This window comes from Chanodichthys erythropterus, chromosome 13 (genome assembly GCF_024489055.1).
Source record: "Chanodichthys erythropterus isolate Z2021 chromosome 13, ASM2448905v1, whole genome shotgun sequence".
In the NCBI taxonomy this organism is placed as follows: Eukaryota; Metazoa; Chordata; class Actinopteri; order Cypriniformes; family Xenocyprididae; genus Chanodichthys; species Chanodichthys erythropterus.
This window is the reverse complement of record NC_090233.1, coordinates 44,128,170-44,140,972: the sequence shown is the minus strand read 5'-3', so window position 1 is coordinate 44,140,972 and position 12,803 is coordinate 44,128,170. Positions and strand designations below refer to the sequence as shown.

The window sequence follows — 12,803 nt, the reverse complement described above, 5'->3', positions numbered from 1 at the left end:
ATTTGGATTTTCAAGCTCCACAATGGAAGTTTTACCTGTGGCTCTTTTAAGTAATTGAAAGGAAATAGACCTATTTCTTTAATCATTGCTCTTCTACGCTCCGTGACAGCACAACAAAAAATAAATAAATAAAATGACTGGTGCGTGAGCTGATAAATATCTAAGCTTCTATCCTGTCCTTTCACAGATGAACAAGAATGATTCAACACGTCTACTGACTAGGAGCTGCATTTGTCACCTTAAGAATGTCCTTAGCTCTTACAGTTTTTTACAGACGCTAGGACACATTTCTCAATACTTAGGTCACTTTTGCAAAACTCTTCACACAGTGAGCACAACAGAAGTCTATGTGGGCTAAACTGAGGATCAGTTATCATTGCTTTGGCACAAAATGCATTCAATGACTACATCTCTCAAATTTCATGAATTCTTTTCTCATTCAGACACAACAACTGCCAAAACTCTTTGTACGTACAGGCCAATTTGCACATGCTTACATACTGTTTTCAAAACTGTTAAACTTATGTTCAAAACAATAAAATAATACAAAACTGAATAAGACAGCAATTTGCTACATTTCTACAGTAATATTGTAATGAAATATATGCTGAATCTAAAAAATCAAATACTATCAAAGCAATTAGATGAAACTGAACGCCTACACAAGCATTCGTTTTTCAATTTCATTATCATCCATTCAAAGAGGAAAACTTCGGAATCATTTTGTACTGTTATGTAAACAAGGTTCATGTAACAAACTGCAGTGTTATTCTTGTTTTGTTAAGAAATTTTACAAAACAAAACATTGTATAATGATACCTGATGTTAGTGTTTTTAGGTCAGTATTTTATGACTGACAAAGTGTGTTTGCTGGGTGAAAACCTTTGCTAGTGTTCTGGAAGAATGAGTTGATTTGAGACATGAATGAAGTGTTTTGGTAGATTTAGTGCATTTTGAATGTGAAATTAACAGCTGTGCCAAGATGAAAGTTGGTTAGGAGAACTGTGTGAAGAGTTTTGAAAAAGTGGCCTAAGTATTGAGAAATGTGTCCTAACGATTGTAAAAAACTGTAACTGGATTTGAAGCATGGATGGCTAAAGAAATTGATATCCTCCAGGGAGTAAATTTTTAAAATGATCTATAGCTATGCTAGAATGAATGAATGCAGTGATGGATTTTTTATTTTTATTTTTTTCTTATAAAAATCGGTGTTAGAGCCTTAAGCCTCTATAATACAAGGTCACATTTAACTCGCATACGAATGTTCACCAAAGCACATGCTTTGTTTTCAAACGGGCTTCTAATTGATTGAATGCACTTTTTTGTTTGTTATTCTCACAAATGTTTTTTTTTCTGCAAGAATTAATTGTGTGTGTGCGCGGGTGTGGTTGTGTGTGTGTGTGTGTGGTTGTGTGTGTGTGTGTGTGTGTGTGTGTGTGTGCGCGTGTGTGTGCGTCAAGCTCTTAGATGAGGTTTGGTTGTGTGAATTATGCATGCAGAGCAAGCGCACTCTGAATTGAGAAGCTGTCAAGTCTGTTCGAATCTGGACTCTTGGTATGAATTGGAGATGCTTTTACTCGTAAAAATGTGTCTTTTTTCCCTCTACCCCTCTCTCTCTCTATCGCTCTCTCTTTCATTTTCTCTCAAACAGAGGTATTCCATTTTCCAGGTCTGATTTGTATGCAGTTTGTTAAGCAGTGGAACTAATTAATGTAATGGGATGAAAAGAAGCGATTTAAGTGCGAATCTGTACAGATGAAAAATGATTCAGGCTTGAAGGAACTGAGTGGAGCAATAAAATATTCACCACAAGGGACTAATTTGCTCCTAGTCTTGTCTGTTTTGAGGGGCTCATGCTCACTTTCTTGTTGTTCTCTTATCAAGATAACAGGTTAGATCTAGTTTCATATATTCTTATATCTAAAATAGATGACAGAGACAGTGATGAAATTGTTACATTTCTGAATGAAACTAGTACCAAATCAAAGAAGTCTGTAATATCTATACAATGATGTTAGCATTCCCATTCATTTCAGTGGCAGCTGCTCATCAGGTTCAGGATTTGCTGATGCTTGATGTGCTGTCTTAAAAACAGATTTGCCAACTAACTGTGACGGCTTTGACAGCATTATGCTTTAAGCAAAGCCATAAGTGCCCCTGACTGCAAGTTTCCCAAAACTCTTCTGATGTCCCATCATCTTGTTCAGCAGCTTCTTTAAAGCCTCTATTTTATTCATATGAAAGGGACCACAGGGAGAAGTCCTGGAACTGAACATATATATATATGTATATATATATATATATGTTCAGTTATATATATATATATATATATATAATATACACAAGAACTACTTTCTTTGTTCATTCCAAAGCCAAAATCAGTACAATTGTTTTGTGGTCAATGGGAAATATTGCAGATGCAAAGTTTAGAGGTTTTCTTTAGTCATAGCACCCCCTAGCATCAGAAATGGCATCCTCCATCAGATTGTGTGGGTGTCCTTGTGTTACAGGTTTCGAACAAGTATATTTCACAGAAAAGATGGAAAAGGAAAACAAAGACAGGTTTTAATTTTGATCCTAGCCCAAATGTTTCTAAAGTTATTATTGAAAATGTTAGTGTGCTTATTATAGCGCTACATAATGTCAGAAGAATGTGTGTGCATGAGTAGAGAGTGAGATTTTAGGGATGGAAATAAAAGTGATAAATAATCAAAAAATCTGAACAAATAAAGCATCAGCTTCATTGTTTTTTACCTGTTATAATTGTCCCTATACACAATTACTTCCTGATTTTCGATGAGCCAGCTTGGCCATTTCTGGTTAGTTGTCATTCTGTACTCACTGTACATTGACACAAAACCATCAATGGTTGACTTTTTATTGTTGTATTTATATTTTAATGTAGTTATCACACTTACCTAATTTGCCAATAAACCAGTTTTATTGATTGCAATAAAGACGAAGCTAATGGGAGCGTTTGAATAAGAAACATGCAACATTTTTCCAGCACTTACATTTTTAATGTGATGACCAAAAACATTTGTTCACCCTTCTTAGACTGGGCCCTTTTGTAAAGCCAAACATTTCAAGATGTAGGAAATTCAATATTTGACAGAAACCACTTTAATTTAAAAAAAAAAAAAAAAAAAAAAACATTAATTACCACTATAACCTGTAGATGGCAGCATTATTGGATCATTTCCTATTTTTTTTCCCCACACATTTCACTTTTGAATAAATATTAAACATTATAAAATCACTAGCATTAAAAATAAATTTTGTCAAGGTGAAGTATGAAGTACTGTCAAAGTCTCATGAAAAACAATAACTTTTCTTGTGAATGAATTGCACAGAAAGGGAGCACCACTCTTTCCCTCCCTTTAGAAGCTGTCAGTCAGTGCAGCACAAGCTCAGTGATTTTGGCACGTTTGTTCAATGAATCTAACTAAAGTGCACAATAAATCCTTAATTTACATTTTTTTTTTTTTTTTACACGAAAGTGTGAACACTAATGGTCGAATTGAATTTTTCTGAAGAGGAACACTGAGGGATGCATCTTTTTTTATGTCATCTTACATTTGAATAACTAAATTAATGCTAGGCCTGACTATTTAAGTGATTATATATTTTGATTATAAACTAAGTATTACACTATTGATGCTGTTAAAGCTCAGATCATTTAAGTTACTGACACACCAGTGACATTTCACCAGAAGTTTTCCAGCTGGCTTATATTATAGCAAAAGTTCTTAAGAATGTTCCGTACATATGGTCAATTCTAGAGCGAAAATTATGATGTAGAAAACACAATAAAAGGTAATCGCATATCTTTTTCTGCTTATAAGCATGGCCTGAGAAAATCTCAGGTGTTGTGTGCACAGTACAGGGACTGCTGTATGCTTTATTGGATATTATATGTTCTTGTCGAGCAGACATACCTCATGGCTTCACCCCCACTTGTACCTTTCCATCTGATTCTCTCAAGTAGGCATGAAAGTGGGTCAGAGAATTCAAAGAATTATAAATTAAAGGAGTTTTCAACATAGAAATAATTTAGTTCAGCAGCAGAGACCCTATATCGCAATTGTGGGACCATTTGAAGTATGTGTTCACAAAAGTCATATGCAACAAAATGTAGTTTATTTATAGTTGAGTATTTACAAAGCATAAATACAGAGTGTAATATGCCAGATTACTGTTTTGATAATGAATATCAACACTTGTGGGTGTTGTATTAGAATGAAGAGACAATAAAATACATCAAGACTGTGAAAGGTGACACACTGGGGTGAATACAGTAAACAGTTGTGCTACTTTTTTTGAGTGCAGTATGTTAGCACAAAAACTAGCTGCAGTGTAATCAGGCTATTTGCTGTATTAGTTATTGTCATTCTATTCAGCACAAACAAACCTTTCTATGTTCATTAGGTTTATATATTGAGTCGTATTCACAAAAGTCAGTGCAATTTGGCTGATGCAATTTAGATGGGGCTATTACCAATCACAGAAATGGTGGCATTGACTCACTAAATGATAGAGAACAACATTATAACCAGCCATTTGTCTAGCATGGTGTAGACAAGCATACTTTTGGCATTTTAAAAAGCAGATTCAGATGATTTATGCAAGTTTATGGCATTACCTGATTTGCATAATTTCTTTACTGAATTGGGCATTCAAACAACACAGACAGCATTCGCAAGATTCATTCTTAACAAATTCCCACTTTTTTATTTTTGTTTTTTATTGTCATTTAAAATGGTTAACAAGCTATAACACACCAGAATTCATTCTCTGACATTGAAAAATAAAACGTCCCCAGGTTTACACATAACTGCAATTACTGCCTCAACGTCAAGGTCCTCCTTTGTTCAGACGGACTGGCTTGATTCATTGGTCTGAGTGAGATTAGCTTTGGGTTCAAGCTTCTGTGTGAAATCAAGGACATTCAGGTGTGTCAAGCACTTCCATTCATTCCAGGTCACTCACTCTCCCTGTTATCATTGCAATTACCTTGAAAAAGCCACATTTGTTGTAATATGTATACGCAAGTTATATTTTTATGAGTCTAGATGAGATTATCTCTGTTCTACACCATTTTAAAAAATGCATGAATTTATTCTTACAAAAGAATGTCCTATGCCCATAGATGTATATGTGTTGACTGACTGTATTTAAGAAGTCAAGTGAAGGTTGTTTTGCTGTTGTGGGTTTCTCTGTCATAGAATAATAAAACAATGTAGTTTCTCCAGTGACCTTGGTGCAGAAGTTTAGAGTTAGTCACACAGATTCACCACGCTGACCAACAGAAAGCTGCTTGGTTGAAGTCTATTTGAGCTGTGCGTCATACATTGACAGTGGACCTTGCTGAAATTTTGCTTATGTGATCGCACCTTCATGGCTTGAGAAATTAAGCTCTTGTGTTTGGTGTATTTGTTCTAGTACTAAGGCTCTTCCAGAGTGCCGTGGGTTTATATGAGTGATTTTGTTTCCCAACCAATACTATCTGAACACTATCTCCCTGTACAAATATGCGGCCTTCTCCTTTTTGTTCTTTGGTGTAGTTCTAACCATTTGTGGCCACAATTCAATAATAATGACTGTGTCTAACTTTATCGAGACTGCTGCAGCCCGATGTCAAGATAACACGTTCAAGTCTCTAACAAGTCTACTTTTTAGGTGCTTATATACCATCGGCTCACAAAGCACAAATGCATTTAATTTTAATTAGTCAAGTTATCTGAAAAATAGAATTTAGTGTTGCAAATAAACAGTTAAAAGTACACATTTAGGTTTCTTTACAAATAAGATTGCATGAAGATTACACTTTTTTTTTCAGCAAAAACAAAAAAACAAAAAAATCTCAAATACAAGCACATAAAATATTAACCGAATGCAATTATCACATATTGCTGTGGCTAGCAATCACAGTTCTGCTGAGCTGAAATAAAGGCTACTTCTTATTGCCCACTTTGCTGTGAATAATTGATGATACACATCCAAACAAAATTACTGTATCTTTAGAAGTTATTGCCCAAGATAAGGGTGAAAGATTCAGGCTATTTGGGAAGTCAAGTAATCACTAAAATATCCTACTGGTAGAAGAGCTTTCTCATTCTGTGTGTATGTGTGTTTTTTTTTTTTTTTTCAGGTTGACATGCTTCGGCCAACAAAAATCACAGGCGTTATTACCCAGGGGGCTAAAGACTTTGGACATGTTCAGTTTGTCGGCTCCTACAAGGTGGCTTACAGCAATAACGGCGAGAGATGGTTTATATATCAAGATGAAAAACAGAAGAAAGACAAGGTAGGATTCTTTCTCTCACACTGTTGCATGTCAAAAACTCGTATTTTTGCAAGACCAAAAGAACTTTTATCTTTTGACCAAAGGCGCTTTTATCTCAAGGTTGATGTGGATCACCCTGATTTTATTTTTTTTAAACCACATACTGCACAAACCTAAACACTACTCTAGATAGTCATTGTTTTCATAAACTTGGCTTCCATGGACATGTTTACATCACAAAGTCAATAAAAGAAGCATCTCCTTGTCTGGAAACAGGGCTGTATATTCTCCTCCATCCTGTCAGCACTGTCCCAGGGTACCTGGACAGACTCTGTCTCTTTCTCCATGGTCTGCCCACATACAGATAACGGTCCAATCTGCCCAGGCTCAGTGAAGAGTGTGCCAGAAATGTTTGTTTACGACCCTCTAGTGGGTTAAATATGTCCAGTCTGTTGGCCTGAGCTTGTCTTCTGAGTCTTCTGACACTATTCTTAACCTAGCAATAAAGATGCTGATGTGTGTATGTACATTCTGAAGACATTGTTGAATATACTTTTTAGTGTTTGAAAAAAAAGAAAGAAAAGAGAACTTTTATCAAGGAGTCAGGGTTTTTAAGTGGTTTCTCATTTCTTATTCACTTTTTTTTTTTTTTTTTTTTTTTTCCCGCTCTGTTTTTCCCAAGATCTCAGCTACATTAATATGATATAAAGCTAACAAAACCTCTATTTAATCATACTTGATAATAAGATGCAATATACTCCGATTTCTGGGTATAGAAATCAAAATTGAATCCCATTTTAAAATCACATTTAATAGTCATTGGTTTTTGTAATTATTCCAGTGCTCATGAGTTGAATCATGGTGCTTATGATAAAAAAGTTTGAGTATGACATGCAATGTAAATATGCTCTCTTTTATTAATTTCCTGTAGCCATCCACTGTACATCCATCCATTAAGATATGTCAAAACTCCCAAAATAAACCATATATATTAGAATTAGGGAAACCATAAGTGGTGTTTTCTATGGAAAAGTCAGGATGTATTCAGGGTGTTGCTTTGAAGTTACTTGGGTGTTCTGGCTAAGTGTACTGTAAACTCTATTACCAACCTACCATTTCTACATGCTTGGTTGGTTGGGTTTTGGTCAAAAGCCTAAAATAAGATATGTGGTTAATGCAAGCTCAAGATATTTTCACATTTTATTCTATGATTAAAAATCACCCAACTCTTGTTTTTATTATTATTATTATTATTACTATTATTTATGGCTTTTATGTGTCATTAATGTACTCTAAACGGCAAGCTGGTAAAATCATCACTCACTAGTCCACTTTTATAGCCTCAATGATAACGCATTACGTATATATTTACAACAAAATCTGTTTTTTTTTTTTTTTTTTTTAAATAAGTAACGCAAGTTACTTTTACCTATTTATTGACTGACACTTCTGTCCCCATGTAAGAGTTTTGAACTTTCTTCTTCTACATCCAATTCTTCTGCAATCCAGAAGCAGCACAGCTGAAAGTTTTGTTTGAACTGTGCCCTCTACTGTACAAAGGTGATTTTGCATTTTCTTCAGCCTGAGGCTTATTCATTTCACTCTTGGTGTGAAAGGGCCTTTACATTTGCCATTTGTTATTATAAAACAAACAAGCAAGCCTAGCCCAGATGAGAAAAGGTGACACAAAGCAAAATTACTTTCCATCAAATGCATTGCTTTCCATAAAACGTAACTAACGCAGGGAGTAACACAATATTGTAATGCATAACTTTCCCCAGCATTGATTATCTTAATGAACAAAACGTGTAAGGATCATAAACTTTTATTGGTCACAGAGCTTATTTCCTGCAAGAATCCAAAAGCCAATGGAAAAATTCTACTGATGTGCTGTCAAACAAGACCAGGTTTTCAGGATGGCCTACACAAATATTGTATGTCATTCCTGAAGCACTCTATAGGAGTCAGTTTGGTGGCAAAACTAATATCAAAGTTTGTGAATTAATACCTCTTTCCCTTGCACCACAGTTAGAGTAAAGAGACACAAATTGACAAACTGTCATTGTCCACAAGAGAGTGGTGTCAATGCATTAACAACTAGTTGTTCAGCTTGGTTCTGTAAACACTAGAATGATTTAATTAAAATTGATTCGGCTGTGGTTGTCACTCCCCAATATAACCTGCTCTGTGTGTACAGACCAACATTAAGCACTCAGAAGAGGAGTGACAACCACATTTAGGTGTAATGTGTACCCATGTGTCCCATAATCATTGTAGTGTGTTGGCCAAACCCCATCTGAGTGTGTCTAACCTCAAGAGACTCACCTCCTCACCAATTAAAAAAAATATATATATATAATAATAAATTGTTTGCACACTCACATAATGCTTACTTACCTCATAACTTCCATAAACAACTCCTAAAAAACAACTTTTACCTGTTTTGTCAGAAATCTCCAGCCCCCCTGAAGCTTTTGGTAATGAAGACGCTGTGATTGGCACAGTAATGCACACCCATCATTGATTATCCTGGGGTCAACGTCAAGGGGTTAATTAGCCTGTGAATAGAACTATTCCCTCGCAAGCAATGGGGTAAATAAGATCACATCACAAGATTAGCTGCCAGTGGATGCCCTACCCCCATCCAGGCATGTATCCACATTCCCTTGATGACCAGTCAAGGGGGACGTGAAGCTCTGTGGTCTGTGTTAATTTAGATTGTGCTGTATATTATACTTCTTAGCCTGAAGATGGCAGTTTGATTAGCAGTTATGCATTGGCTTATTAGATTTATATCAACATTTGAATGAAGAAAGAAAAGGGATCGGATTCCCATGATGGGTATGACCAGCAGAAAGTTATATATGGAAATGGATGGATTATTCACCTGTTGTATCATCTGTTCAATGTCGAATCATGACCAGAAAAGGTGCATGTTCCCTTGCGTCTTCTGCTAGTAGGTGCCCTTGATGTCTTGCAGAAATCAATACTGTGGAAACATTGCCCAATGGGTTAAATAGAAGGCACAGACCAGAACAGATTGGAGGGGAAAAGTAAAACTCTATTTCCAGCCAGTGAGCAGGAAGTTAAAGTGAGGCTTAGTGACCCACAAAGGGCACAGTGGATATTATTAAGGAGAGCCCCTTTTGAATTTTAGAGGTGCTCTTCTGAAATGCCTTCATTAATACCTGTGAAGACACCATATAGTAGATGGACAGGCAGTTTCTTCCTTTTTACATTATGGCCAACAGTTTTACATGATTTTTGGCATGTTTCGGTCACAATATCGTGTATCACTTGGTCTTGTTCTTATCACTCCGTAGTCACAATACAGCTTTCAAGCTCTACTGAAATCTCATCTCACCCCCCTCATCCACAATTGCTTTCAACTCAAGGGGAAAAATGCAATATCAGATTGTATCATATCTCTTTTTTAACCTTTCAGATTTGGACCTCGTGTAATGGTAGTCTTAGAGTGCTATTTATCTGGTTGTTGGCAATAGGGTTCTGGGGATGATGGGCTTTGAAGATGAAATTGAATACAATGCAACCCACTATTTACTGTCTTCAGGTGAGATGAGCTCTAGAACAGCAGTTGCATTAGCCCAGTATATTGACTAGCAGTCACAGAGATCCCTCTTCTAACACAGAATCATTTTCCGAATCACCGAACAATCTCTTGATGGCTCTGAGAAAAGGTACCAGTTTGGTAATACATTACAGAATGAGTGAAATGAACTATGTGTAATGGGTCTATAATGTTGTTGTTGTGTAATGTTGTTGTTTTTGTTTTTTTGTTTTTTTAAATGAAAAAAAAAGAAAAAGCTGTCCTACATCTTTACTGTATATCAACAAAATAAAATTACTAGGGCTGTAAAAGTAAACATGTATGGTTCGTTTAAGACTATTACTTTTGTTAAGACCTTTAACACAATTATTTATTTAGTAACATTTTAAATTATTTATAGCTTGTCCTTTAGTCTTGTTACAGTATATGTTATTCTGTGTTTATAAAAAAAAGAAAAACATTCAAAACTGATTTGAGACGCTGCACAATTGTCTCATACATACACTACTGTTTATGCATTACTGTTTTTTGTTTGTTTGTCTGTTTGTATTAAGTGATACAAATTAAGTATTTTTTAAAGAACTTACTCTCAGCATTCATTTGATCAAAAATATAGTTAAAATTGTAATAGTGTTGTGAAGTATTATTACAATTTAAAATGACTTTTCTATTTTAATATATTTCAAGATGTAATTTATTCCTGTGATGGCAGAGCTGAATTTTCAGCAGCCATTACTGCAGTTCTCAGTGTCACATGATCCTTCAGAAATCATTCTAATATGCTGATTTGGTGTTCAAGAAACATATCTTATTATTATCAGTTGTGTTGCTTAATATTATTGTGGAAATTTTTTGATATATTTTTTCAAGATTCTTTGATAAAAATAAAGTTCAAAAGAACAGCATTTATTTGAAATAGAAATTAACTTTTGTAACAAATGTCTTAACTGCCACTTTTGATCCATTTAATGCATCATAAAAATAAATAAAATAAAAGTATTCATTTCCTTAAAAAAATCTTACTGACACCAACCTTTTGAACTTAAAAATATGTGTCTGTGTTCATGTTTAAGTATATAAAAAGTAAGAAATTAATCATAAATAAATATTTTTAATCAACTGACAGCTCTGTAAATTGCACAACCATCATTTGAAAACTGCCAACTGAGGTTTGCTTCAGCAAAGGGGTAATGAGTAGCTTTGTTAAGTTGGCACGCCTCTGAGAAATGGCAGAAATTCGGATCAGGCCCTTATAGGATTGTTTACCTGCTGAGTCAGATCAAATCTTCACAGTTTTATCAGCACTCAGGGGAAATAGGACAACTGTACCCATGGAACCCTCACATCTGATCTGTTGTTTGAGGCTTTTCAGCTCCTCTGTTACTAAATAAATGAGTTAAGGAAATGAGGAAACTGACTTACGAGGTAAAAAAAGAAAGAAAGAAAGAAAGAAAGAAAGAAAGAAAGAAAGAAAGAAAGAAAGAAAGAAAGAAAGAAAGAAAGAAAGAAAGAAAGAAAGAAAGAAAGAAAGAAAGAAAGAAAGAAAGAAAGAAAAGGAATGGTACAAACCCGATTCCAAAAAAGTTGGGACACTGTACAAATTGTGAATAAAAAAGGAATGCAATAATTTACAAATCTCATAAACTTATATTTTATTCACAAGAGAATATAGATAACATATCAAATGTTGAAAGTGAGACATTTTGAAATGTCATGCCAAATATTTGCTCATTTTGGATTTCATGAGAGCTACACATTCCAAAAAAGTTGGGACAGGAAGCAATAAGAGGCTGGAAAAGTTAAATGTACATAAGGAACAGCTGGAGGACCAATCTGCAACTTATTAGGTCAATTGGCAACATGATTGGGTATAAAAAGAGCCTCTCAGAGTGGCAGTGTCTCTCAGAAGTCAAGATGGGCAGAGGATCACCAATTCCCCCGATGCTGCGGTGAAATATAGTGGAGCAATATCAGAAAGGAGTTTCTCTGAGAAAAATTGCAAAGAGTTTGAGGTTATCATCATCTACAGTGCATAATATCATCAAAAGATTCAGAGATTCTGGAACAATCTCTGTGTGTAAGGGTCAAGGCCGGAAAACCATACTGGATGCCCGTGATCTTCGGGCCCTTAGACGACACTACATCACATACAGGAATGCTACTGTATTGGAAATCACAACATGGGCTCAGGAATACTTCCAGAAAACATTGTCGGTGAACACAATCCACCGTGCCATTCGCCATTGCCGGCTAAAACTCTATAGATCAAAAAAGAAGCCATATCTAAACATGATCCAGAAGCGCAGGCGTTTTCTCTGGGCCAAGGCTCATTTAAAATGGACTGTGGCCAAGTGGAAAACTGTTCTGTGGTCAGACGAATCAAAATTTGTTCTTTTTGGAAAACTGGGACGCCATGTCATCCGGATTAAAGAGGACAAGGACAACCCAAGTTGTTATCAGCGCTCAGTTCAGAAGCCTGCATCTCTGATGGTATGGGGTTGCATGAGTGCGTGTGGCATGGGCAGCTTACACATCTGGAAAGGCACCATCAATGCTGAAAGGTATATCCAAGTTCTAGAACAACATATGCTCCCATCCAGACGTCGTCTCTTTCAGGGAAGACCTTGCATTTTCCAACATGACAATGCCAGACCACATACTGCATCGATTACAACATCATGGCAGCGTAGAAGAAGGATCCGGGTACTGAAATGGCCAGCCTGCAGTCCAGATCTTTCACCCATAGAAAACATTTGGCGCATCATAAAGAGGAAGATGCGACAAAGAAGACCTAAGACAGTTGAGCAACTAGAAGCCTGTATTAGACAAGAATAGGACAACATTCCTATTCCTAAACTTGAACAACTTGTCTCCTCAGTCCCCAGACGTTTGCAGACTGTTATAAAAAGAAGAGGGAATGCCACACAGTGGTAAACATGGCCTTGTCCC

At 35.8% G+C, this 12,803-nt stretch overlaps 1 protein-coding gene across 3 annotated transcripts in view; it reads left to right on the top strand.

The window, feature by feature from the left end:
- Window positions 1-12,803, top strand: part of edil3a (EGF-like repeats and discoidin I-like domains 3a) — a 216,519-nt gene that overhangs the window by 194,841 nt on the left and 8,875 nt on the right. For all 3 annotated transcript variants that reach the window (XM_067406341.1, XM_067406340.1, XM_067406339.1), the window contains one exon: window positions 6,152-6,307. In XM_067406341.1, coding sequence (XP_067262442.1) covers window positions 6,152-6,307 — 156 coding nt within the window. The remainder of the gene's footprint in view (window positions 1-6,151; window positions 6,308-12,803) is intronic.